The 25881-nt window shown below is 39.3% G+C and overlaps 2 protein-coding genes and 1 long non-coding RNA gene across 12 annotated transcripts in view; 1 reads left to right on the top strand and 2 right to left on the bottom strand.

Moving 5' to 3' along the window:
- Nucleotides 1–1416, bottom strand: part of TXNDC12 (thioredoxin domain containing 12) — a 29993-nt gene extending 28577 nt beyond the window's left edge. The window contains exon 1 of the mRNA XM_038558036.1: nucleotides 1203–1416. Within this exon, the coding sequence (XP_038413964.1) occupies nucleotides 1203–1299 (97 nt within the window). The 5' untranslated portion in view covers nucleotides 1300–1416. The remainder of the gene's footprint in view (nucleotides 1–1202) is intronic.
- On the top strand, nucleotides 1234–24732 carry BTF3L4 (basic transcription factor 3 like 4). Of its 8 annotated transcripts, none has more exons than XM_038558030.1 (6): nucleotides 1234–1455; nucleotides 5695–5761; nucleotides 9281–9394; nucleotides 21396–21597; nucleotides 22412–22471; nucleotides 23036–24732. In XM_038558030.1, the coding sequence occupies exons 2-6, from the start codon at nucleotides 5708–5710 to the stop codon at nucleotides 23080–23082; spliced, it is 477 nt and encodes a 158-aa protein (XP_038413958.1). In that variant the 5' UTR covers nucleotides 1234–1455; nucleotides 5695–5707; the 3' UTR covers nucleotides 23083–24732. The 8 variants fall into 8 exon arrangements, with proteins under 8 accessions (XP_038413958.1, XP_038413957.1, XP_038413963.1 ...); XM_038558029.1 differs by lacking the exon at nucleotides 1234–1455 and adding an exon at nucleotides 2378–2525; XM_038558031.1 differs by lacking the exon at nucleotides 1234–1455 and adding an exon at nucleotides 2829–2899.
- LOC111098966 overlaps nucleotides 4644–25881 on the bottom strand; it is a 59702-nt gene continuing 38464 nt past the window's right edge. The window contains exons 3-4 of one of the 3 annotated variants that reach the window (XR_005370220.1): nucleotides 8244–8389; nucleotides 4644–6043 (exon numbers count right to left, since the gene is read on the bottom strand). This is a non-coding gene — a long non-coding RNA (uncharacterized LOC111098966). Of the gene's footprint in view, nucleotides 6044–8025; nucleotides 8390–25881 lie in introns of those variants that run through there. The other 2 variants (XR_005370219.1, XR_005370218.1) reach the window with 2 other exon arrangements.

Here is a 25881-nt window from a genome sequence, read left to right as displayed (position 1 = left end):
TAGAATCCACTGTGCAGTTTCATCACTGAGATGGAAACCCACATACCACCTTCTTTGACCTTCCTGGCTCATGTAATGCTAGGTCCCTCATTCTCCCTAGCTATTCCACTCCATCAGTTTCCTTTCCTTCATAGCACTTCTCTAGCTGAAATTTTCTTGCTTCCTAATTTGTTCTTGTTCATGTGTCCATGTATCTCTGACTTGAATACAAACTCTGTGAGAGCAGGAACCTTATCTGTCCTGTCCACTGTTTTATCCCTAGTGCCTAGGGCAGGGCCTGGAATATGACAGGGGACCAAAAATTAATTATTTACTGAAGGAGTGACTGCATTCAGGCACACTGAATGTCCTCCCAACTCATCACCTACCAATACATATGCAAACAGGGAGGATAAAGCAGAATTTAAAACAGCAGGACTGTATCAGAATCATTCTATCCAGTCAGGTCAGTACAAAAAATGGAAGGAAAGGGGAATCCATGCTACCACTCTTCCACTTAGAAAAGCATAAACCCCAAGTTCCAAAGAAGGTGTAGGTAAAGGGATGGAGAAGGGGGTCACACCTCCTATCCCCCATTCATAACCACTGTCCCCTCAGTCCCCAAAAAAGTTCAGTTTCTTCAGACACATTGTCTGAAGCACACCAAGGACAACTCGCTGGTGATCCTCTCTCTAACATCAGGCCCTCTATCCTTCCTGGCCTTTCTTTATATACCAGTCATGCCTTCCTGGAATGCAGGTCCTATTCTCCCCAAGGCACGGAGGGGGCAATGCCCAGCTCTTCGGAGAAGAGGTGAGAAGGGTGATGTAAGACCAGGGAGAGGATCTCTGCATATGCAGGTCCAGAGGCCCTATGCCGCCCAGCAGGGAAGGGGACTGACTGTTCCTAAGGACCTTCCTTCCCAGTGCTAAGCACCGATGCTGGACTCTTAGACATGCTTTCCCTGATTTAAGGGCCATTCTTTACTCCCAACCCAAGAATTTAGGGAGGCCTCAAGCACAACTTCCCCATCTCAACCTTCCCCGGACCCGCTACTTCCTAACCCCGAGAAATCCTCAAAATCCAGGAGCGGTTAAGGAGGAAGAAAGAAACCCGGCGTGGCCTCGGAGACAGAAGGGGCGCAGGGCCGTGTGAGCACAAGTCGGGGGTTGGGCGGGCCGGGCCCAGGGTGAGTAAAGGTTAAGACAGGAAGTTGGTCTGACCCTTTCCGAGCCCGATGTGTCCATCAGAAGAGGTGACGAGCAGCAGGAGACCCAAGCCCAGCGCACAGGTGGCCCCGAGGTGAGGCCGCAGCTCCATGGCGACAGTGCGCGGGGGCGCGTCCCCGCCAAGGCCCGCGCCTCCCCGAGCGCGGCTCAGCCGCACCCCTCGCGCCCCAGAGTTTCTAGCTCGGTGACCCTGAGGAAGTGATGTCTGACGGATGTGGGTGGGGCCTCCGGGGTCCGCGTGACACGGGTAAGTTTAAAGGTGCAGATCACGCAGCTCGGTGGGTGGGTGGGGGGGCTTTCCGGCGGCCGGGCGAGAGGGCGGGGGCGGCGGCGGGGACGGTCCGCGGGGAGCGCGGCTGGGGCGGCTGCCTGCGAGCGGCCCCGCCCCCAAGAACCGCGGCCCTGAACACTCATAACGCAGATCACTGATCGGTGGGGTCAGCCGCTCCGAACAGTGGGCGCGTTGCCCATTGGCCTCCCCTTTCCTGCTCCGCAAATAAAAAACGTTGACGACCGGATTTCATTCTTCAATTCCTGCCCGGGCCACGAGGAGACCTGGCAAACCTGTTCTGCAGCGCGTGGTCTCGTGCCTTGCAAGAATGCCCTCTTCTGCTGGAGAAGCAGCGCTGGACCTTATTTTTCCCCGCGGCCGCATCACTCACGGGTGATGCAACGAACTGGTGCAAGCTCCGGGAAAACCAAACTTCGGATTATTGCAAAACCGACCTAGCTCTTCATGGAACCAGGACAAAAGTCACTGCAGGCATTTAGAGCGTAAAGTTTCATCTAGTCAAACCTAATTGTTTTGTCGTGCTTCAACTTTGTGGGTTGACTATTTCTTCTCAATTGTTTTTTTTTTACACGACCAACAGGTCAAAATTTCCCGTCTCCTCCCTGAGTGGAGACTGGTTGAGTCTTCATACTAGTGAGTCCGCACTAGTTGAGTTCGACAGTGCGGAGTTAATGCTCAGTGAAAGCCCTGCGATAAAGTACACACCCAAACAAAAACGCACACTTCGCTACCAATCTGTAGGCACCCACACAATGGAATGGAAGGGGGACTGCAAGCTCCAGAATGCAGTGCGGCCACCTGCGCCTGCCGCGCTTCTAGTGGGAGGCGCAGAGCAGCCTGGGTTGTGTAGTCCCTGTCTGCGCTCCCCGAGATAGGCTGCCCCGGTGAGAGAGGGAGGCGGAGCCGGGCGTGTCACGTGGGCCCCGCTCCCGCCGTCGCTCCTGCCGTCGTCTTTCTCTGTCTCGACTGAGGCAGCCATCTTGCTCTTGCCGCGTGCTGTTGTTGGAGGACCTTCCCTGCTTCAGGTGAGACCCCCGGCGGTCCCGCCACTCCACGGCCATAGGCCGCTGCGCACGGTCTCCCCCCGCCCTCTTCTTCCGACACCCGCCAACCACTCCGGCTGCCACTTCCGCCGCGGCAGCCGAGTGGGGGCGGAGGCGGCTGGTTGGGATTGTCGGTTACCGGCGGCGCAGCTGGGGGTCGGCACCTGAGGGAAGGTCCCCAGCAGCACCGCCCCTGTGGGGCGAGCGGGCCCGCGCTGCTGCCGCCCGGATTTTGCCCCAGGAGCGGGGGTCTCCCGCCTCTCTCTAGTTCCTCTTCTTTATTCACAACAATGCTGTGACGACAGCCTCTTTTGTCATCTCCTTGATCCTCCCACTCTCCTGCTAGGGAGACTGAGGTCAGCGGCCCCTTCCCCCAGGCGCTTGGGACTGAAGCCGTCGCCACGCCTTCCCCTCCCGAGGGCAGTGTTTGTTTACGGTTGCGCTTCCCTGCGCGAGGCTGCCGGCCGCCTAGAGGGCCCCGCCACGCTGCCGACGCGTAGTGGGCGGTCGGGAGCTGGACTGGCCGCGCGCGCCCCGGCCCCCGGCTGGTGAATGGCGGCGTCCGCCTCCGTGCGCACGTCCTGCACCACACGTTGCTGCCCCCTCGGGAGGGCAACGATAGCTCCCCGCGTGTGAGTCTCCTGCGAGCCTTACCCTGCGCCTCGTACTGACCTTTGACCCCGAAGCGAGCTGTAGACCGTGTGGTGGTAAAGCTTTTCGGACCAGAAGGAATACAAGTTCAGAAACTAAACTACCTCTCTGAAGCCCTAATTGGTAGAACCTTGATCCTTCTGCTGCCAAAACTTGTGCCTCTCTTAGAGAAACTCCACATAATAAAAAGTCGGGACTAAAGGTTGAAATGATTGTATCTCTATGTAGACAGGTGAAACTGCCCGCCGTATTGCTGGGAACGTAGGCACTCAGTAACTATCGATTATAACCTCATTATTTACCCCTTTCTCGAGTCCTTGAATAAAGGGCTGAACCATCCTGGGATCCCCAAGGAAGAATTGAGTCGTTTATGTTCTTGGGAAGTGACTTCTCCCTTTTGGACCCTCATTTCCAAATCTATTAGAGAGGTGAACTATTTGATTTGTTTATGATTTATTTATACCCTGTTGCTTGCAGGTATTTGGGATAGCTTCACATACAAGACAGGAATAATGGGTATAATGAAGTGAAGGTTGCTTGAGGAATAGGAAATGAAACCCGGTGATCTTTGAGGTCTAGTCCACATTCTGAGCTTGGCGGTTCATCCCTCTCAAACACCAAATCCAATCCTCTTTTCTCCTTCAATTCCACACACCCCAACCTGCTACTAAGTAGACAAAGGACTACTTTCTTCCTCCCCTGCCTCCTTGAGTTTACGACTTCCCTAAAATGCTTTTTCTCAGGTAATTCTTGGGAAGAAGTTTTCTGTTGTACTAATTACATGGAATGGAGTCTGTTCTTTCATCTACGTATTGATATAAACGGTTAATTTTCGTTTTTTGTTTTTTTTTTGTTTTTTGTTTTCAAACAAGTCAAGACTCTTCATCTTGACTTCAATCTCTTGTCTTCAAACTCTTCTCTTGGAGATTGTTATTTCAAAATGCAGAGGAGTCCCAGAAAGTTTACCCTGTGTCTGGTTCTAATATTTTCACTTAGCCCCTTTTTTTTGTAGAAAGTTCCTTAGGCTCTTTGTTAGTTCTCTATATTATCACGGCCATGTTCCTTTGGGAAAAAGTGAATATTTGTCCTTTTCTGTGGATACTGAGTATAGACATTGGGATTTGCCTCAGCAAACTTAAGTCTATGGCAGAGTTGAGACTGGCACACACCTAAGCCTGGCTTTGTATTCCTTCTGTAAAGGAGTGTTTTTAGCTGCTTGAGCATTGTGATACAATGCTGGGCAAAGATTGAGGAATCCTATATTCTGAATGTTATTTGGGAACTAGACTTTATTTAGCCTTAAAGTATATATATGTGTGTGTAAGTGCTAAAGTGCAGTATCAGAATACAGAATAGTGCTTATATAACTTTGATTCTCTTTCATCTCTCAAATGAAGACATCTTTTTCATGTGAATGATAATTATAAAGAGATTAGAGAATTGGCCAGAAAAGGTTTGATAACAGCCTTTATTTCCTCTTTCACATCTTACTAACGATCTGTTGGTCCACAGAACAAGTAAAACAAGGCTTTTAACCTTGGCTTTTATTTGTATAAACAAATAGTGTGGAATGTTACAACCCATTATAAACTTAAGAACCTTTTTTCTTTAATAGGAATATCACCAGATTAGGATTTATGATTTTACAATTTTCTTTGAATTTCCAAAATCAAAATTAGCCTTAAAAAAGTTAATTTTTAAGAATATCCTTGCCCCCCCCAAAAAAAAGAATATCCTTGCCCCTAAAGACACACAAAAATTTAAAAGTAAAGTAGTAGAGATGTTTTTATCAAATTGTGCAAGGAGGCATTTTACCATGTATGCAAGAATATCTTGACAAGTGTGACATACTATATCAGTGCAAGGTACTGAATGAACTCTGTGGAAAGGGTTGCTAAACTGCTGAATGTCTGAAAATCTGGCTCTCTTTTCCTGTTATTAACATTACCATCTGACCTTGAAGATATGCTACCTCATATCTTGACAGCTAGAGAGCCTTTGTTGAATTTTTTCTTTGGCTTTTGGTGGGTGGTTTCTGTTTATGGTTACAAAGTTATTTATGGTTCATTTATGATTTGGGAGAAAAAGTCTACTTAAAGGTTGTGCTAATAACATTTGGTAAATGCTGTCTGCTGTAAAAATCTCTGGGGTAAGAAAACTGGCTTTGTCTAGAGATTTTATAACTGGGTAGGTTTTGCTGAATGCTAAAGAATTGAATTTTTTTTTAAGGAAGGATCTTCAAATAGGTAACTTGGATCCCTTTCTATTTTCTGTTTGTATATTAGACACCTTGGTGGTCCTATTTAATTTTGGTTCTTTTAATATCTGGTTTATGAAGCCAGAACAAGTTATTAATATTTATTAAGAATATAGAGAGAGTATTAATATCATGGTGGTGATGCATATTGCAAGCCTAGTGAACCAGAAGGTACTGTTGCATAAACAGTTATTTTATTTTGGTAAAACAGTGACTTTAACAAATCTATTTTTCCCCCCCTAGATTTACCAACAGCATGAATCAAGAAAAGTTAGCCAAACTTCAGGCTCAGGTCCGGATAGGGGGCAAGGTGAGTGTGGCATAAGAAAAATTGAGAGGAGACTGTATTATTACTAGATAGTAGTATTATTTTGGATTTGTGGTCATTGAAAATCTAAAGTCATTTCAATAATCAAAATCAAACCACATTCCAATTTGAAAATAACTTGTGTAGATTGAAAATAGGTAACTAGAAGACTTCTCTGTCTGGTGGTACAATGGAAATAGCCACCTTTGTTTGAATCCTCTTAACATTTGGTAGTTATGTGACATGAACAAGTTATCCAACCTTGTTAGGCCTCCATCTTCCCATCTGCAAAACAGAAATAATCCTGCATAAGATGCTTCCGAGGATTAGAGTAATACTTATAAAACACCCAACATAGTGTCTGGCACAGAGTATATACTTAATAAATGATAGCTGGAACGCCTGGGTGGCTCAGCGGTTGGTGCCTGCTTCAGCTCGGGGCGTGATTCTGGAGTCCCTGGATCGAGTCCCACATCGGGCTCCCTGCGTGGAGCCTGCTTTTCCCTCTGCCTGTGTCTCTGCCTCTCTCTGTGTGTGTCTCTCATGAATAAATAAAATCTTAAAAAAAATGTTATTATGTTAGACTCATTTGCAGGGCATCATCTTGACTGGATACACCGACTTCTACAGTTAGGTTTATTAGGTTTAACTGGAAATGCTCAAGCTAATCGTACATTCTGTTCATTGCTAGGTTTTCCTCCCAAATTCCTGCCTATTCTTCTGTGTTGGTCAATATGAGCACAAACATTCTTATTCCATGTACTTTGAAGCCTGAGGAAGAGCTAATTCTGAGAATCTTTGATTCCCTTTAGCTCTAGCCTCTGGCTCAAGGAGAATGCCCCGCCCTTATGTCTGCCCAGTACAATCTTTGTAAAAGGAAAAGCAAGAATGGTACTCAGCTCAGACCTGGGCAGTGAGTAGGTAGGATACTGTGTAGATTCTCTACTTTTCATTTACTTTGATGATAACCATATCTATGGAGATAGAAAGGGAAAGGGAGAGGTGACTAGCACTTTCTCCTTCCATAGCTATACAGTTATAGGACTCCAGAGTCATAGTAACAAGTTCATGTAACCAATGTAGTCACATTGTAGCATCAAGCATAATGTAATGTACCAATGCAAAAACTTGGGATATTCAGAAACTATAGAATATACCTGGAAGAGCTTGATTCAGCACATTATTAGATATTTTAAACCAGGTGGTCGGCACATTCATTCATTTAACTAGTTTACTGAACACCTACTATGTGCTGGTCAAGGTTTTCTTCTAACATAGTTCAGCTTGAAAAAGAGACATGCTCACAATTACACCATAGAATAGTAAATGTTAGAATGAGATACAAGGTGCTCTTGCCTAGGAGTGACAATGAAGTCAGCACTGAGCTGAGATTTGAACGAGCAAGAATTTATAGGTAGATAGGTGAGGGTAAATGGGTAGAGTGAAAAGGGGATCATCTTTCTCAAGCATGCTAAGACACCTAAGATGCTGATAGCATGGCACTTAATGGAATGGTTTGCTTTAGTTCGGTCCAGTTAGAGTTTAGACTATATAATGGATACAGAATGGTAAGAAATGAGACAACTAGGTAATTTGGGGTTGTACCATAGTCCTATATGCCATATTAAGGGGCTTAGGATTTTATCCTATAGGCAACGGGCAACTATTGAAATATTTTTAAGAACAGTCATTATAGAAAGGTAGGTGCTGGCAACGTGGAAAAAGGAGTGACGTGGAAGTTTGGCATAGAGAACAATTCGGAGGCTGCTACTATAGTATATGGAACACAAATTTAGGAGGTGGAATCAACATAACTCAGGAGAAAGAAGAGTCTGGGATGACCCTCAGACTTCTGGTTTTAAAGACTTAGTATATGGTGGTACCATCAGCTGTAAAACTTAGGAAGTAGAGGAAAAACAGTTTGGTGGGCTGATGAGCTTTCAAACATACTAAATTTGAGGTACCTGAGGATCATTTCATTTGAGGTATACAGCAAGCAACTGAGCTGTTCCTGAGTTAAGAACATTTTACGAATAAATGACCAGCTATGAAAATAGTCCCTCGTCCATCCTCCAGCAACTGGGTTTTGCTACAACCTCTGCTGCTACTCCCAGAATTCTCTTCCACTCCCACCCGCGTTGCTGAGACTGAAGCCCCTGCCTACTCTATAAAGCTGATCCCCTGAGTCCTGCAGGAACTACCCAGAGATGGAAACCTCTCCTTTCCCCTTACTCTGCCAGGTCTCAGGAAGTTTTAGCCCTCAAGACTTAGGCTTCTTTTGGTAATGTTTTATTTCTGTGTTATAGATTACATTTTTTTAAATTGGCCCAGGAATTTAATCCATTTTTTTAGCTTTTCAATGGAAATACATATTTAAAGTTTTGAAGTATCTGTTTAGAAATATCTCAGCAAATAGTATAGTTGTCAACCTATTTGCTCAGGCCAGTATTCTAAACATCATTCCAGATTCCTTTTTTCCTCATACCCCATGTCCAATCCATCAGCATGTTGGTTCTTTTGACAGTCTAAGCTCTCACCATCTCCACTGCCAGATTTCTCTTCTTTCGTCAAACTGCTGCAGTAGCTTCCTGATTGATCTCATAGTTCACTTTCCACAGCAACTTCAGTCATCTATAACAATCATAAATGAGGTCAAATCATTTTCATGCTTAAAACCTTCCTATTACAACTGGAATAAAATCCAATTCCTGCCCATGGCATTCTAAGCTACATGATTCGGCCCTTGCCTATCTTTCTGATTGCACTTTCCTCCTCCCCTTTTGTTCACTCTGCTATAGCCACGACTGACCTGCTTTCTCTGTAGAAACAATAGGTTCACTCTTATTTCATTCTACTTGGATCGCTCTTCCCCTAGATCTTCCCATGGGTCTCAGCACATAATGTCAACTCTTCAGAGGGCTTTCCCTGAACATTCTAATAAAGTAGTGCTTTGCCTCCACCTAATATGTATTCTTATTACTGTGTTGAGGTTTTTTTCCCTTAATACCTTTATCCCATTTGAATGGTTCTGTTTATTATTGACTTTTCCCCTAGCACTATAATGTATGCTCCCTAAAGTAAGAACTTGATTTTTTTCATTCCTAGATTCTAGGAGGGTAGAACACTCATATAGTAGACATTTGATTCTTAATTATGTCAGAATCTTCAGTTTCAGAATATCTTTAGACAACTTTATTGTCAGGGTGGTAGCTATGATTTTTTTAAAAAAGCATGTTTGGAAGTTGTTACAAAACACACAATTGCTATATTGTATTTTTTTATTAGAAAACTTTTGAAACATTGAAATGATAAATGGATACTGGAAAAAATAACTGGCTAGAACTGACCCTCAAAAATCTGGGTTAAGCTAACAATCACATCTCTGAGCAGTCTTCTTAGTCATTACTATTAAGTCAGCAATTTCTTACATGAGTTTTAATTAGAGTATCGTGAATAGGAAGACATGTGACTGCAGTTGCCAAATGCAAGGCATCCTAATACTTCTGCTTGGTTATTTTTCAGGGTACAGCTCGCAGAAAGAAGAAGGTGGTACACAGAACAGCTACAGCTGATGACAAAAAACTTCAGAGTTCTCTAAAAAAACTGGCTGTGAATAATATAGCTGGTATTGAAGAGGTATGATCGTTTTGTAAATTGTTAAATTATGTGGACAAATAGTACATTCATAAATAATGATCTACACTTTTCAAATGTAAAATATCAGCTTAGAAACTCAGATATTGTCACTCAGGTGTCTTTGAAGGACTAGGTGTTGAATTTGCTTATTGTATAAGAATGGATGATTGTAAAAAAATAATTTTAGTTGACAGATAAGGAATTCATCATACTTTTGTGACTCAGAGTGTTTGCATATGTGACAATATGTGACAAAATTATGAAACTGCTCTTGAATTTTCATGCAAAATAAGATATTTTTTCTAATAGTATAGAAATAAACTCCAAGATTTCTTCAAATTAGGTGGATTTTTTTTTCCCTTTCTGCTCAACGACATCTCTTTATTACCTCAGCCAAGAAGCTCTAGCATTAGTTTTACATGGATTGGATTTCATGTTAGACCTTTTCCAGAAAGTATTGGTTAAAATTTTTTAATCATCTTATGATATTCTGATGATACTGCTCTTCTCAAATACAAAGCCAAAGACTGATGTTATTACAAAAGATACTCAAGAAAAATGATAACATCAGCTATTTATTATCTGTTACCATCTAAATTCACTTCTACCTGCTGATTCCATTTCGGAGAGTAACCATAATGTTTAAATTTTCACTGCCATAAATTAAATTGAATGTTTAAATTATATTTAATGATATCATTACTATGTGTGGTACCATCTCACATTTTTTAACAGATCTTTTAATGCACATGTGCTATAAAACAGAAATAATGTGGAGGCAAGGATCACTAATAAATAGCAGAGTACCAAAGAAAAGGCAGTGAAATGGCCACATGTTCCTTCTACTGTGCATATATGAATAAATATAATAACATCATTTAAAACTGCTTTGTACTTTCAAAATTAGTATACCAATAAAATAGTAGAAAATGTTAGCCACATGTATCTTTTTTTCCTTTCAGCTTGATGTGCTTGTGCATTCTTACTCTGGTAAAGATTAGAACTTCATTTGCAAGTCTTGAAATTAAGCATTTTATATCCATTTTTTTCTTCTGTGTTATTGAAAGCTTATATATATTTTTATTGATCTAAAATAATTTTCAGAGAGATCATTCTTTTTATCGGGGGTGAATATGAGGGGGGAAAAATCTAAGCCTCTTTTAAATCTAAGGCTTGGAAAAAAAAAATAAGTTGCAATAATAGACAATAGCTGATAATGTTAAACCTAAACAACTTATAAGTGTTTTGGCAATCTTATATCTTTGCCTACATTTCTACTCTCTGATTTCTCCCCCTCCCCCAGCCCTCCCTGCCACCTGAGCACTATTGACATTTTGAACAAGATAGCTCTTTATTGTGGGAACTGTCCTGTGCATTGTAGGATGTTTAGCAGCATCCCTACTCTCTACCCAGTAGATACCAGTAGCCTCCATTTACCCCCCAGTTATGACAACCAAAAATGTTCTCAGACTATCACATGCCCCCTGGGGAACAAAGTCAACCTTGGTTGAAAAACACCTCTTTAGAGAGAGGAAAAGATTCTATTTATGCCTTCTTGAAGCATAGATTTAACTATGTAATATCTCCAAGAGCATGTTTTTCTAAATGTTTAATTTTGTTCAGATTTGAGATACCTTCTGGTTCTTAGAATTAATAAAATTCTTGTGGTCAGATAGCATTTTATAAGTGTTTTATAATAAAATAAGGAAACCAATCAGTTAACAGTCTTTTATCTTTTCAGAATGTAGCCAAACTTGTTACAGTGCTATGCTGAGGTGATGGTAATTTTGTAGTTGAAATTGTCTTAATAAATAATGATAGTCAGCACTTAGTGGACATATACTGTGTGCCAAGCATTTTGCCAAGGATTTGCTAGGTGTTGTTCAAAAGTTATTATTCATAGTCTCTGTTCTTTGGAGCTTACAGTCTAGTCTAGTAGGGAATCTAATTAGATAACTAGACAAATATCTGTTATCCCATTTCAGATTCACAATCTCTTTGAATCAGTTGTTATTGGTTACAGAGGAGAAAGCTGAGACAGAGAATTAGGTACCTGCCCAAGCTAGTAAGTGCTGGAATCTAAATTTGAACTGAAGTATGTCAAAACTAGATGTCAATTCTGTTCATCAATTTATCCTGCTTTTTGGTCTTTTTAGTTGCACTTTCTTATATCTTGGCCTTTCTTCTCTCCTCCTGCTCCCCTCCTTCATCCCTCAAGCCCCCCAATCAAAGAAAGAATCTGCCTTATACCCTGTATTATTGAACACCTACCCTGCAGAATTTATTAGTTACACCATTACAGATAAAAGCAATCCCTACCAGGGTCGCCTGGGTGGCTCAGCAATTGAGCATCTGCCTTTGGCTCAGGGCATGATCCCGGGGTCCTGGGATTGAGTCCCACATCGGGGTCCCTCTGGAGAGCCTGCTTCTCCCTCTGCCTTATGTCTCTGCCTCTCTCTCTCTGTGTCTCTTATGAATAAATAAACAAAATCTTAAAAAAAAACAAAAACAAAAAACAATCCTTACCACTATTTCCAAGGACATTGATGTTCCTCTTTTTTCAGGTATTTAATGTTGGCATGATTCTCCCAGAAGCCTTTCTGATAGCACACATACACATTTTGTATGAAGAAGGGTCAGATGCCTTTCCTATGTGCCTTCATAATGCCCTGTATTTTTATTACAGCATTTATTAAACTGGTGTGAATTCTTCTTTGTTGGTACCATTGATGGCCGTCCTAAACTTTAAGGAGTCGTAACTCCAAAACATCGCACAGAAAATTAATGCTACAGGGGCGCCTGGTTGGCCCAGTTGCTTAAGCATCTGACTTCAGCTCAGGTCGTGATCTCAGAGTCCTGGGACCAAGCCCCACATCGGGCTCCCCCTCCCTCAGCAAGGAGTCTGTCCTTCCTGCTCATTCTCTCTCTCCCTCCCAAATAAAGAAAGAAATCTTCAGGAAAAAAAAGGAAAATTAATGCTACATAACAAGCACATATACACTCTCATTACACCCAAACTCTGCGTGAGATGTCTTCCAGTCCTCACAGACCAATTATACAGAGAAGATATGCATAAAGATAATTAACAATGCAAGGTAACAGCTATACAATTTTTGAATATTTGAACCTAAGATGGGAAACAGTTTCACTTTTTTTCCTTCTTTCCCTGTTTCTAAAATTGGTATTTTGAGGACTCAGATATTTGTACTTTATATAACACTTTGCAGATTTTGTGTAGGAATATCTTGTATACTATATATAACGTGGCTTGCCTCAAACATGTTTTGTGTTACTAAGTTTAGAGTTTTTTTCAAAAAATTTTTAAAGAAAATGATGACACATGCTTGGTTTAAAAACAGCTCCTTAGAGGGAGAAAAGAAACTACTGCATTAAATATAAACATGAAAATATATATGTACAGGGGCAGCCGGGTGGCTCAGCGGTTTAGTGCCGCCTTCGGCCCAGGGCGTGATCTTGGAGACCCGGGGTCGAGTCCCACAATGAGTCCCACATCGGGCTCCCTGCATGGAGCCCGCTTCTCCCTCTCCCTGTGTCTCTGCCTCTCTCTCTCTCTCTCTCTCTCTCTCTCTCTCTGTGCCTCTCATGAATAAATAAATACAATCTTTAAAAAAAAAAAAAAAAAGAAAATATATATGTACAGAAGTTTTCAGAAACACTAAGGATGTGAAAAAATATATCTTAGAAGAAACACGTTAATTACAATATTGTTATTTTTTATTTGGAATGTTTGAAACTTCATTCAAAGTGCTGAACTCACGATCTGGGTGGCTCAGTACTTAAGCATCTGCGTTTGGCTCAGATCATAATCCTAGGGTCCTGGGATTGAGCCCTGCATTGGGCTCCCTGCTTAGCAGGTAGTCTCCTTGTCTCTCTCCTCCTCACTGGAGCTTTCTCTCGCTATCTCTGTCACTATCTGTCTCTCTGACTCTCTCAAATAAATAAATAAAATCTTAAAAAAAAACAAAAAAACGAAGTGCTGAACTTTGGGGCACCTGGCTCACTTAATCAGTAGAGCAGGGGACTCTTGATCTTAGGATCATGAGTTTGAGCCCCAAATTGGGTGTAAAGTTTATTTACTTATTTATTTATTTTAAAAGATTATTTATTTGTTTATTCATGAGAGACAGAGAGAGGCAGGCTCCACGCGGGGAGCCTGACGTGGGACTCGATCCCGGGTCTCCAGCCCAATGTGGGACTTGATCCTGGGTCTCCAGGATCACACCCTGGGCTGAAGACGGTGCTAAACTGCTGAGCCACCAGGGTGTCTCAGAACTAAATTTTAAAAAATGTTTTATATTATATGACATTTGAAGGTATTTGGATATGCTTCTTATTTGGTAATCTAGTTGAATACAGTGATCATGCTGTCACCTGTCTTCACTTGATGATGTAAGTTTATCAACAGTGGGATCTGTCCATTTCTCAGAAATTATTGATTTTTATCAGGTTTATTTGGTAAGAAATGTCACCAAAAATCTGAGTTTCTGATCCAGATGGCCTAGTTGCTTCAGAGTTTTATATTCAGAGTACATCTTCTATTGTAACTAGGATATAATTCTGCCTCTATGAAACTTTTTTATTTCCAGACCTAATTAATTAATCAACCCTTTCTACTACCCTTAGCTTAAATTGTTCTGCTATCATACGTTTAATGACCACCTCGTATTGTGGGGTATAATGGTTACTTATTAACCAGTTAGTCTGTTTTTCAGATTATAGGAGTCTTGATAGCAGGGAGTGTGTTTATTCATTTATAGTCTATAGTATGCTGATTCCCGTGAGTTTGTTTGAGGCCTATTAAGTTTAAGGCATTCTGATTATTTGAGATGGAATTGTTCTCAAGAAGTTAGCCTTTGGAGTGCTGGTTTATTCAGTGGGGCTTGTAACTCTTGATCTCAAGGTCATGAGTTCAAAACTCATATTGGGTGTAGAGATTACTTTAAAAGAAAAAAAGGTTAGGCATAGAAAGCTGGAGCTCAGGAAAACACTTAAGAGCTGAAAATGTAAATTTCGTAATTGTACACATAAGGTTTTACTGTTACATTTTTCTCATTCTGGTTCTTTTCCTGAGCCACTTATACCAAAAGGAGGACTCTTTCTTTTTTTTTTTTTAATTAATTAATTTATTTATTCATGAGAGACACAGACAGAGACATAGGCAGAAGGAGAAGCAGGCTCTCTGCAGGGAGACTGATGTGGAACTCTATCCCAGCACTCTGGGATCACGCCCTGAGCCAAAGGTAGATGCTCAGCCATGGAGCCACCCAGGTGCCCCTGGAAGGAGGACTCTTAACCATAATTCCTTTTTCCTCCAACCAGAGCCTCAGGCTCTGTGTACAGGAGAATAAAAGGGAAACTTCATGTCCCATTCACCTTTCATTCCATTGCAGCCTTACTTTATATTTTAAGACCCTGCTTTTCAGGTTTTTGTTTTATTTTTTACTGTTTTTTTTTTATCATGGTAAAATATATGTAACATAAAACTTGCCATTTTAGCCATTTCTAAGTACAATTCAGTGGCACTAATTATATTCACAGTGTTGTGCAACCACAATTTTTCATCATCCCAAACAAACTATACCCATTAAGCAATAACTTTCTATCCCCTCTTCTCCAATTCCTGATAGTTTCTAACCTACCTTTTGTCAATTTGCCTGTTGCAGATATTTCACAAAATACAATATTTGTTCTTTTGTCTCTGGCTTATTTTACTTAGCATGTTTTCAAAGTTCATCCATGTTTTAGCATGTATTGGAACTTTTCTCCTTTCATAGCTGAGTAATATTCTATTGTGTGGATAATACTGCATTTACCCATTCATCTGAATATTTTGTTTTAAATATCACTTTCCCCCTCCAATATAAAAATATATTGTCATTGTAGGGGTATCTGGGTGGCTCAGTTGGTTGAGCATCTGACTCTTGGTTTCGGCTCAGGTTGTGATATCAGAGTCATAAGCTAGAGCCCCACGTCAGGCTCCACACTCAGCACAGAGTCTGCTTGAGATTCTCTCCCTCTCCCTTTCTTTCCCCCTCTGCTTCTTCTCCCCGATTACATGCTCGTGTGTGCTCACTTTCTCAAACAGATAAAATATTAAAGATATATAGTTATTGTGGAAAATTATGGTTATACAGAAAATATGAAGAAGATACTAATATTCAATGGTAATCCTCACTACCCAGAAATAACTATTATTAATTTTGTATCTTCCCCATCTTTATATGTGTGTATTTTACACATTTGAGACCGTGCTAGATGCACAATTTGGAATCTTTTTTTTTTTTCCCCCAAATAGCATTGTTATAAAAAATTGTTTCATATCATTAAAAAACTCTTCTTGGGGCACCTGGGTGGTGCAGTTGGTTAAAGTCTGACTCTTGGTTTTGGCTCATTTCATGATCTTTCAGTGTCGTGAGATCGAGCCTCATATGGGACTCCACACTCACCATGAAGTCTTTTTGGTATTCTCTCTCCCTTTCCTTCTGCCCCTCCTGCTTATGCTCTCCCCCTCCCCCTCCCCCAAAACAAATCTTTAAAAAAAAAATCTCTTCTTAATTATCAATGTAGATGTCTACATATATTCCAATAAATGGTTATGCCACAATTAAACATTTATTAATTTATAATACATTATAATACTTTGATAATAAAAGAATTACATGTTTGACTTTTTTTTTTTTTTTCAAGATTTTTTTATTTATTCATGAGAGGCACAGAGAGAGACAGAGATATGGGCAGAGGGAAGAGGAGCAGGTTCCATGCAGGAGCGTGATGCGACACTCAATCCTGGAACTCCAGGATCATGACCTAAGCCAAAGGCAGATGCTCAACTGCTTGAGCCACCCAGGTGTCCCTTGACTTTAATATACATAATATGTATCTTCATCTCTGATTTCCTTCAGAGAGATTCTTGGAAATACAGTTACTGGCTGAATGAACATGAACATTTTAGAATTCTTTTTTTTTCTTTTTTTTACATTTTAGAATTCCTCATCCATGTTACCAAATTGCTTTTCAGGGATCCCTGGGTGGCGCAGCGGTTTGGCGCCTGCCTTTGGCCCAGGGCGCGATCCTGGAAACCCGGGATCGAATCCCACGTTGGGCTCCCGGTGCATGGAGCCTGCTTCTCCCTCTGCTTGTGTCTCTGCCTCTCTCTCTCTCTCTCTGTGTGACTATCATAAATAAATAAAAATTAAAAAACAAAACAAAACAAAAAAAAAAACATATTGCTTTTCAAAAGGTTATACCATTTTACAGTATCTACTGCATAGCTGTGAAGAATCCATCTCATCAGACTCTTGCCACCAGCACATAAGAGAAAATGATCCCAGCATATCATACAATTTAATGACAGCTGTTAGCTGTAGCTCATATCAACAATAATAGGTTATGCTTCATACAACCTTTAGAAATAAGCAAGTGCTGAGCTTAGAAGGATTGAATGTGAAAGAAACTGACTTATGGAAGTATGTGCCAAGCCCATAATCTTCAAACTCTTACATCCCTTAGCCTCACAAAACCACAGACACTTGTGTGCCTTATTCTTAAAATGTCTATCATTTTACCCCATTAAGATATGGGAGTAAGGCAACAAAAGTTGAATTTCCTGATAAACATTTAAATGCCATTACAGGAGCAGCTAGCTGGCTCAGTTGATAGAGCATACAACTCTTGATCTTGGGGTCATGAATTCAAGCCCCACATTGGATGTGGAAATTACTTAAAAATACAATCTTTTAAAAATAAATAGATAAATGCCACTACATACAGGAAGGAGTAGCAGTAAAACTTGACTTTTAAGACAACTGTCAATTCTCAGAACTGCAGCTAGCTGGCCTAGTGGGGACTTGGATACAAAAAATACCACATGGAAGAATTTAAACTTCCTCTCTAAACTGAGAAGGCAGTTGTCTGCGAGCTGTAGAGTTGAGGATAACTTTGTGAGCCTCCTAGAGCCATAAAAGCTTATTGCTGTGTAGGAATAAAGCAAGCATCAGATTTACCAGATAGAAGGTTGCTGTGATTAATATATGTGCCCCAATCAGGGTTCACCAAAGGCATAAGGTTTTGATAGCAGCATAATGGGGCCACCCAGCAGTTGCCAAGAATGACTTAAAATACCCCTGAATTCTGTTGGGCATTCACACTGATTCTGAAAAGTCAGAACAATAGAAAAAGTCAAGCCAAAGATACAGCTCAGGAGGTACTATGCATCTTCATTAAGAGTACTACTGGAGCAATTTCTAAAACTTGAAATGATCCCTCATCTAGCATTTGGGGAGTTGAAGTCTGACAGCATCCATATTTTAAAATAAATTGTATTTGAGGTGTCCATTCATTTGGCAAATTTGAGTGACTATTACGTCCTGGACACTTGGGGGCATACTATGTCTAGTAGGGGCATGGTCTCTGATCGGAAGGTATTCACCTTCTAGTAAAGTCAGACTTGCAAACACAATTATACTACAAGACATTTCTTTTTTTTTTTTTTTTAAGACATTTCTATATAATTGCAATTCCCATGAAGTGCAGAAAGTACATAAATAACCCTAAATTTTCATAGAGGAAGAAGCATCTGACCCAAGTCTTGGATAAATGAGAATATGCAGATGGAAAAGCAGAAAAAGTTTCTTCTAAACAGTGAAAACAGCATATGTAAATGTACTGGGCATGAGAGAGAAAATAGTTTTTGGTAACTATAGGACATGTCAGTATTATTTGAGCAAAAAATAAGAGCAAGGGCATCTGGTGGTGTGGACTGGGGTCTCAAAAATGCTGCTTCCTCCATAGTTCAAGTAGTATCCTTTACCTTCAGCTTCCTGTTGAAGTGGAAAAAACATTTTTTTTAAAGATTTTATTTATTTATTCATGAGAGACACACAGAGCGAGAGACAGAAGGAGAGAGAGAGAGAGGCAAAGACACAGGCAGAGGGAGAAGCAGGCTCCAAGCAGGGAGCCTGACATGGGACTCGATCCCGGGTCTCCAGGATCATGCCCTGGGCTGGAGGCGGCACTAAACCACTGAGCCCCCCGGGCTGCCCTAGGAAAAAACATTTTTATATAAAGGGGCTGTTTGATTGGAAAAATACCTGAGCTGGTACAGTAGCTGGTTTAATAGTCTTTGTTTCCTTGTCTGCTTCTTATCTTTATACTGTATATAGATTGTATTACTTGTGTTAACCAACAGCAGTAAAATCACCGGAAAAAGTGAAGTCTCCATATGAAATGCACACAGTTTGCTTTGTGAATTGAACAAATTCCTTATCCCTTCTTTGCCTCTAAAAGGGTGTGGGGGAAGTGTCTAACTGATCTTGTTCAGCCCAACAATTCATCCTTTGATCATCTCCTCTAATAGCTTGCATCTAGGAGTCTTACATAACCATGCTATTTGCTCAGTAGAGAGGAAAGAATGGTAGATGGAAATAAAATATTCTGGCCTTTATCTTCTAATACTTCATTCTCTAATCTAAAATTAAACTCTCCACCCTTTTCTGGACCTTTCTGTATTCATGAAGCTACATCTTTTGTGCAACCCCATTTAAAACAACTATTTATAAATGTATTTCTATTTCACAGTCTGAGATGGAATTCATCCTGCTTTTCACACTAAACCCAACATATTTTAAACTACAAAGACCTATATTAGGTCGTAAAATATGACTTAACATTTAGCTTTTGGTAAAGAAGCTTAAATAGGAAAATGCATGATGCAAGGCAGGGGAGAGGGGCTTGTGTTAGCCTCTTGTTTCATAGCCAGTAAGATATATATTATCCATATATCTGTGTTGAGTTTTTTTGCTTTCTCCATTAAGCCTTTATTCTGAGATAAATAATTCTCTGGCAAGCTTTCGTGGGGCCATAGAATTGAATTTTTTAGGCAAATAAACATTTCTAAGAATGAGAATGATATCACAGGAAGTAAACTAAACAAAGTTAGGACCCCAGGTTCAAGTTCTAGGTTTGCATGTAACTAGCTACTGTCCTTGGATATGTTGCTTAACCAAGAGCTCTTATCTTTAGTATTTATTTGTCTGATAAGACATTTGAATTAGAAAGCCTCTTAAGTTCAACAAATATATGGCCTGACTTCTGGAGGAGTATTGATTTCAAATTTCTTATGACTTAAATATTTATAAATAACAAATATCTCAAATTCTAGTATTTCAGATTCATTTCATGCCTGGATGTATTACAGAGATTTGGTCTTGATTTGGAATGTAAAGTCCTACTATATCCTTATTCTTTTCCCAAACTAGAATAATGTGACTCTAGGGTAGATACAGAACAACATTCCATTCCATATCCACTATGCCACCTCCTTCTCAAATCACTCCTCTTCCAAATTTTCAGCCACTTTACTATTAAACTTTTCTACCTAAACTATAATTATCTTCAGAACTATATCTTTTTCTAAAGCCAATATAAATTTTAAGACACCTGGGTAACTCAGTTAAGCATCTGCCTTCAGGTCAGGTCATGATCTCAGGGTCCTAAGATCGAATCCTGTGTCAGGCTCCCTGCTCAGCTGGGGAGTGTGCTTCTCCTTCTGCCCCTCCCCCTTACTTGTGATCTTTCTCTTTCTCTCTCTCTCAAATAAAATCTTTTTAAAGTTTTATTTTTAATTCACAATGGTATTTATTCAGAACAGCTGGATTGAATCCTTACTGTATCTAATATGTGTAATAGAACCTTAATTATAATAGAGATACAGGGAAGGGTAGAGAATTCAAATTGTGATTTTTGTCAGAGAAAATTTGGGAAATTATTTGTAGAGCTCAGTTACAATTTTCCAGGGGATTTGCCTTATTTTCTCTGTGTTCCAGGTCTTGCCTGAAATTTAGAAGCCCCTTTGTTCCTCTTCCTTTCTGGTGCTATCAGTCGTGGTGATCACTTTGAGGAAGAAAAGCCCACTTCCCACTGACCATGGAGAACACTCAGCATCTCTTCTTGATTGTGACAAAGGCAGTTTTTGGATCATGAAATGCTTCTAAAGTAGCCAAGAGTTAACTCTCCTAACCTTTTTATATAATAAGCATGTTACCATCAAGGTAACTTACCCAGTGGAATCAACTAGTAGTGGAATCACATTTTTTACACCCTTATTAACTCATGCAAATTCAACTCTACTAAAACACAGTAAGAAAGTGAATGAGTGAGAGATAAAAATACTTTAGATAGTGCATGTTTAACCTTCCTTTTCAAGCAATGGATAAAGTCCAATTTGAAATAGTCAATTCATGTTGGTGAAAGCTACCAAAAGAATGTGAGGATGGTTTTAAAGGTTTCCCAATAATTGATAAAGCATGTTCAGGTGGCCAGGCAAGTGAGAGAGCTTCTTTGATCTTTATAAGGGTTATTGAAGGTTGTTGAAAAGTCATACTTAAGAGTTAGAGGAACTGACAAAATCCTTTACAAAGAATGACATGATGAGAACAATTTGAAATTTTTGTAAATTTACTAAGTGTTCAAAGGAGTGAAACATCTGATTAAATTTCTGAGTGTTCTTTATGGATTTTCAGTGGTTATTTTTTACCATATGCTATCACCCCTTTACAACCTGTCACCTGAATACGATGCTACCCCACCCACCAAATGGAATTTGTACCAGATTAGTTTGATATAGTATAAATCAGGCAAAATAATGGGTTTTTCATTAAGAAGCCAGTTCTTGGCTGATAATTCCATTATTTTAAAAATCTGGGCATGGACTTCTTATAGTAGAAGTCTTTGAATTTAAAATCTAGGTGCTAAAATGACTATTTCTTGACTATCCTAGTAATTTATGCCATCTACACCATTTTATATTGTTGCTAGGATCTTTTTCCACCCATATCTACTGCTTAGACAATTATTACCTGGGGATTGTAAAAAAACAACAACAACAACAAAAAACCATATTTGGCTAAATTGTTATTTAAACAAATAATTGTTTTAGTTGTACCAAATACGTGAAGTACATTTTTCTTCTATGATCATATAGGTGAACATGATTAAAGATGATGGGACAGTTATTCATTTCAACAATCCCAAAGTCCAAGCTTCCCTTTCTGCTAACACCTTTGCAATTACTGGTCATGCAGAAGCCAAACCAATCACAGAAATGCTTCCTGGAATATTAAGTCAGCTTGGTGCTGACAGCTTAACAAGTCTTAGGAAGTTAGCTGAACAGTTCCCTCGGCAAGGTAGGTATTTCAGTTTGTATCTTTCCTTCTCTACCTTAATTTGAAGAGCCTAATGATTTAAAAGGTGTCCCATTTGATATTGGAAGAATTTACTTGTATGTAAATTTTACTTTTTAAAATGTTGCTTCTATACTTCATAAATGTTTGAATTTATTTCTTTAATAATTATGCATTGTGGCATATAGAATATTCGGATACATTTTGATAATAAAGAGTTGAGAGGTAATTACCTAAAAGGTCTGCAGACCACATTTTATAGACAGTATTTGATACTCACTTCTGATTAATGACAAGAAGATATTATTATTACAGAACTGTATTTTTAATATTGTTGACTAAACCTATAGTTCAACCATGGCAACCATAAGTTCTGAATTTCCACCATAGCTCTGGTTTCAAATGTGTCTTGTTACCCCTAAAAATCAAAGCACCTTTTACATTAGTGCCCATACTACATAACTACATACTTTCTTACACCAGAAGAGATGGAAAATCTTAAATATTGATTTTTGACTTACAGCATATGGAATTCAGGGAATAAATTAACTATAATGTCTTTTTATTCCTGCCCATCTGAATTATTTCATTTTCCATATAAATTTTACCTTCACTGCCCATTGAAATTGACAGCTATATTTAGTATATACCTAATAAAGTGTTACTGATTTCTGTGTAAGTAAAAAGTATAGTCTTAGATCAGACAATCTTTAGCTTTTCTGAACTATGTAAGATTTAGATAAGAGAAAAGAATAACATTTTAAGTGTTTTGTAAAGGCCTTTGTTCTAAACTAATTTTAAAATAAATTTTTTGTAGTGTTGGATAGCAAAGCACCAAAACCAGAAGACATTGATGAAGAGGATGATGATGTTCCAGGTAACTGACATTTCTTTAGCTCTAAGATTTTTAGCAGCCTGTTTATCTCACTTAATTCACTGTATAATGATTTTTAGTTTTTGTTGATAGTGAGCTCATGAATTTAAATTGACTCATAAAAACACGGATACAATCTAATGAAAAAGAATAAAAGACCTCTCATTTAAAACTTAGAATCAGAAATTGTCACATAAAGCTCTGCTGCCTGCATTGGTTAAATTAGAATCACTGTGATTTTAAATTTGCATAGTTATTGTTAAAACATTTCTCTGGGAATTGTGATTGACATACAAAAATGCTGTTCACCTTAGTAGTTTGCACAGGCAAAAAAAAAACCTAACATTTCCTTAGGATTAGCATTTTAAAAGCAGATAAATGAAGTACCATCAGTTCATTCATTTCTGCTTCTTGTCCTGTATGTTTTCAGGCTAATTCTAGTAGCCACAATTTGGTTTTTATTAGGGCTACAAGTTAGGAATTTCATTTACCTCCTTTTTATTTATTTATTATTTATTATTAATTAATTTATATATTGTGTCTTTAACTTTTTTTTTTTTTTTTCAGATCTCGTAGAAAATTTTGATGAGGCATCAAAGAATGAAGCTAACTAAAATTTTTTTTCTGTGTTTGGAAGCTGGCATGGACTAGATTTAACAAATCAGCTATGTGGTTCCAAAGTTTTACAGACATGGAGAACATCAACTGTTACTAGTTCAGTAATATAAATATTTTGTATATTAATAATGCTGTTTGTTTAGCATTTTTCGGTCATTTGATTTTGCATTTTGCACTTCCTCCCAGGATCTATTCTTTTGGTCAAAATACGAAGTATTGGTGCAGTTTGAGGGTGTTTTGGTGTTTGATTCTCAGTTTTCTGTTTTTTTTTGTTTGGGTATTTTTGGTATGTGTATGTCTGTGTATGCGTGTGGGTATGTATGTATACAGTGGAGAGCAAATTGGAAAACGGTTCTATTTATCGTCCTTCTTCCCCCCAGTAGAAAATAAAACAAATCTTTACATTTGTTACTTTTATTTTTTTTTTCTAATCACAGAATTAATGAAAAGTGACTGTCTTCGATTTCATATCTGAGGAGATTTTGCCCTTGGAAGTTTGGTTTTAATTTGCTTTGTTAACATATTTTTCATACATTCCTCTGGGTTTAAAATGTCTTGAGATATTTTACCACCAGCTCCATGTTGGCATAGTGGGTAGCATATCTTTGGTGCGTCTGCCTTAGATTCACTTACCTAGTTAGACCCAGAAGATTTTCTTCTAGCTTTCTTCCTAAATGCCTTTTTCCCTTTCCTTTTGGGCTCCCAGTGGCCTGGTCAGCCTTTGGTAATGCTCTTCCTCATCTTCTACTAGCCTGAGAAGGATGTTCTCCATATAGAGTTAAGTGAGTGCCTAATCCCTCTTTTGGTAAGACCTTTTTCCCCTCATCTTAAGGAACAACAGCTCCATCTTCAACTTTTTATTTCCCTCTTGATTTTATAGTTTGGTAGATTTCAAACAGGAATAGCTAGCATGTGCTTGCTAAATAATTTTATGCCAGCCTTATCCTGTATACTAGCTGTTCTTAATAAAACAGGGCAAAATGCCTGTTTTCAGCAAGGTTAAAATTAGGAATGTCCTTTTGAGTCAGAAAAAGATAGGCCATAGACTCATTCCCCAACACAAATGGTCATTCTATGAAATGGTACTGGGCCCAGGAGGATTTCTTCAACCACTCTCCTACTCTTGGTCTTGAACCTACCTCTGGATTAGATCTTACTGTTGTAGCTGCTCACAGCATCCTCCTGCATGCTTAGAGTAATGCTTTTGGGGGAACACTGGTAAAATACAGTATTTATTTTTTTCACCTCCTTTCAGAGGACTTGGAGGTAAGCTGCATTCATTAATTCAAGTTTCCCTCTTGCTGTCTGATGATAAAAGCTTGCATTTTGCTATATCAGCATTTGTTATAGCCAATATTTAAGGACAAGAGTTAGAAAATCTATCATTTCCTGGCTTACCCGCAGACTATGGCTTAACCTTGCAGCATATCAACTTATGTTTCAAGCTAGATATCTTTATTTGATATCTAAAGTGCAAGACCAACAACATATCAAGAGATCTATAGGCAAGAAGGCAAAGCTCTTGTATTTTTTTCATCCAGACACTTCAATTTATTTTATAAATTTGTTCATTTTTCCTGTTCTGTTTTATATAATACATGGACTTAACTACAAAATAAAGTAACAGTAATAAAATAACAAAAGAGGATAATATTTCCTCTTGTGCTTCTCTTATTATTGTCTACAGAATTTCCTTCTTTTGTATTTCCTCTCTACTTCCCACCCCCTGATGAATTTCAGCCTACTCATTGTTTGAAATATTTCAGCCATTGTTAGGTTAGTAGTTCTAAATGGTCTACATGGTCCAGAATTCTTTTTCTCTGACTGTCCCCAGGGGGCACATTGTGGGTCAGAGACAGTTAGGGAGACTTCAAGTGATTAAGGACATATAAGAGATAGTATAGCAAATTTTAAAAAGAGCACTCATCTCGAAGTCAGGAAACTTGGGTCCTAGTCCAAACTCTGGCATTAAGTATGACCTTAGGCAGGTCCCCTAACTACTCTGAAGTTCATTGTTAGACAAGTGAGATGAAATCTTAACATTTTTTCTGCTCCTGTCGTTCAGTGAATCTCATTTCTGAAAATTCTCAAAGAACTGATTTTTATATATTTTCAGAAATCTCTGTTTTTATCAAGGCCCATAAAACTTTTTGTATGTGTATACTGTTTTCCCTTTTTATCACATATTAACTATTCACCCAGAGGAGCCCTGGTCAGTATTTTCCTTTCATCCTATTGACAACTCTTAATGGCTGGCCTCTTTTGGGTGCAGTGAGCCAATATTCTTTTTTGTTTGTATTTTCATACCTTCCCCTTTCCTGGACAAAGCATATTGAGATATTGACTCAATCCAAAGAAATGTTTCTGCCTTCAGAGGGAGCAGGCATAGATAAGAGTATGTTTTTTTTTTTTTTTTTTTTTTTTTTTTATTTATGATAGGCACACAGTGAGAGAGAGAGGCAGAGACACAGGCAGAGGGAGAAGCAGGCTCCATGCACCGGGAGCCCAACGTGGGATTCGATCCCGGGTCTCCAGGATCGCGCCCTGGGCCAAAGGCAGGCGCCAAACCGCTGCGCCACCCAGGGATCCCTAGATAAGAGTATGGATGAAACTTTTGTAAATAGTGCTCTTGGTTTAAGTATTAATTATGCAGGTTTTTTTTCACCTATGAAGTAGTAACTATATTTTATATGGTCATGTATTTATTGCTAAGATAACTACAGAATAAGCATTTTCTGGGAAATTCACCTTAAAATTGGAGGATAATTCAAGAAACATCTGTACAAAATTGATTC

The sequence above is a fragment of the Canis lupus genome, chromosome 15 (assembly GCF_011100685.1).
Source record: "Canis lupus familiaris isolate Mischka breed German Shepherd chromosome 15, alternate assembly UU_Cfam_GSD_1.0, whole genome shotgun sequence".
Taxonomy (NCBI): Eukaryota; Metazoa; Chordata; class Mammalia; order Carnivora; family Canidae; genus Canis; species Canis lupus.
Note: the sequence above shows the minus strand (reverse complement) of the source record. Positions and strands in the feature narration are given on the sequence as shown.

Bases quoted from the DNA above. Each gene is read 5' to 3' on its own strand.
- BTF3L4 (XM_038558030.1), top strand. From the start codon at position 5,708: ATGAATCAAGAAAAGTTAGCCAAACTTCAGGCTCAGGTCCGGATAGGG. The intron at 5,762-9,280 runs GTGAGTGTGGCA...GTTATTTTTCAG, and splicing joins AGGTCCGGATAGGGGGCAAG to GGTACAGCTCGCAGAAAGAA. The intron at 9,395-21,395 runs GTATGATCGTTT...ATGATCATATAG, and splicing joins ATATAGCTGGTATTGAAGAG to GTGAACATGATTAAAGATGA.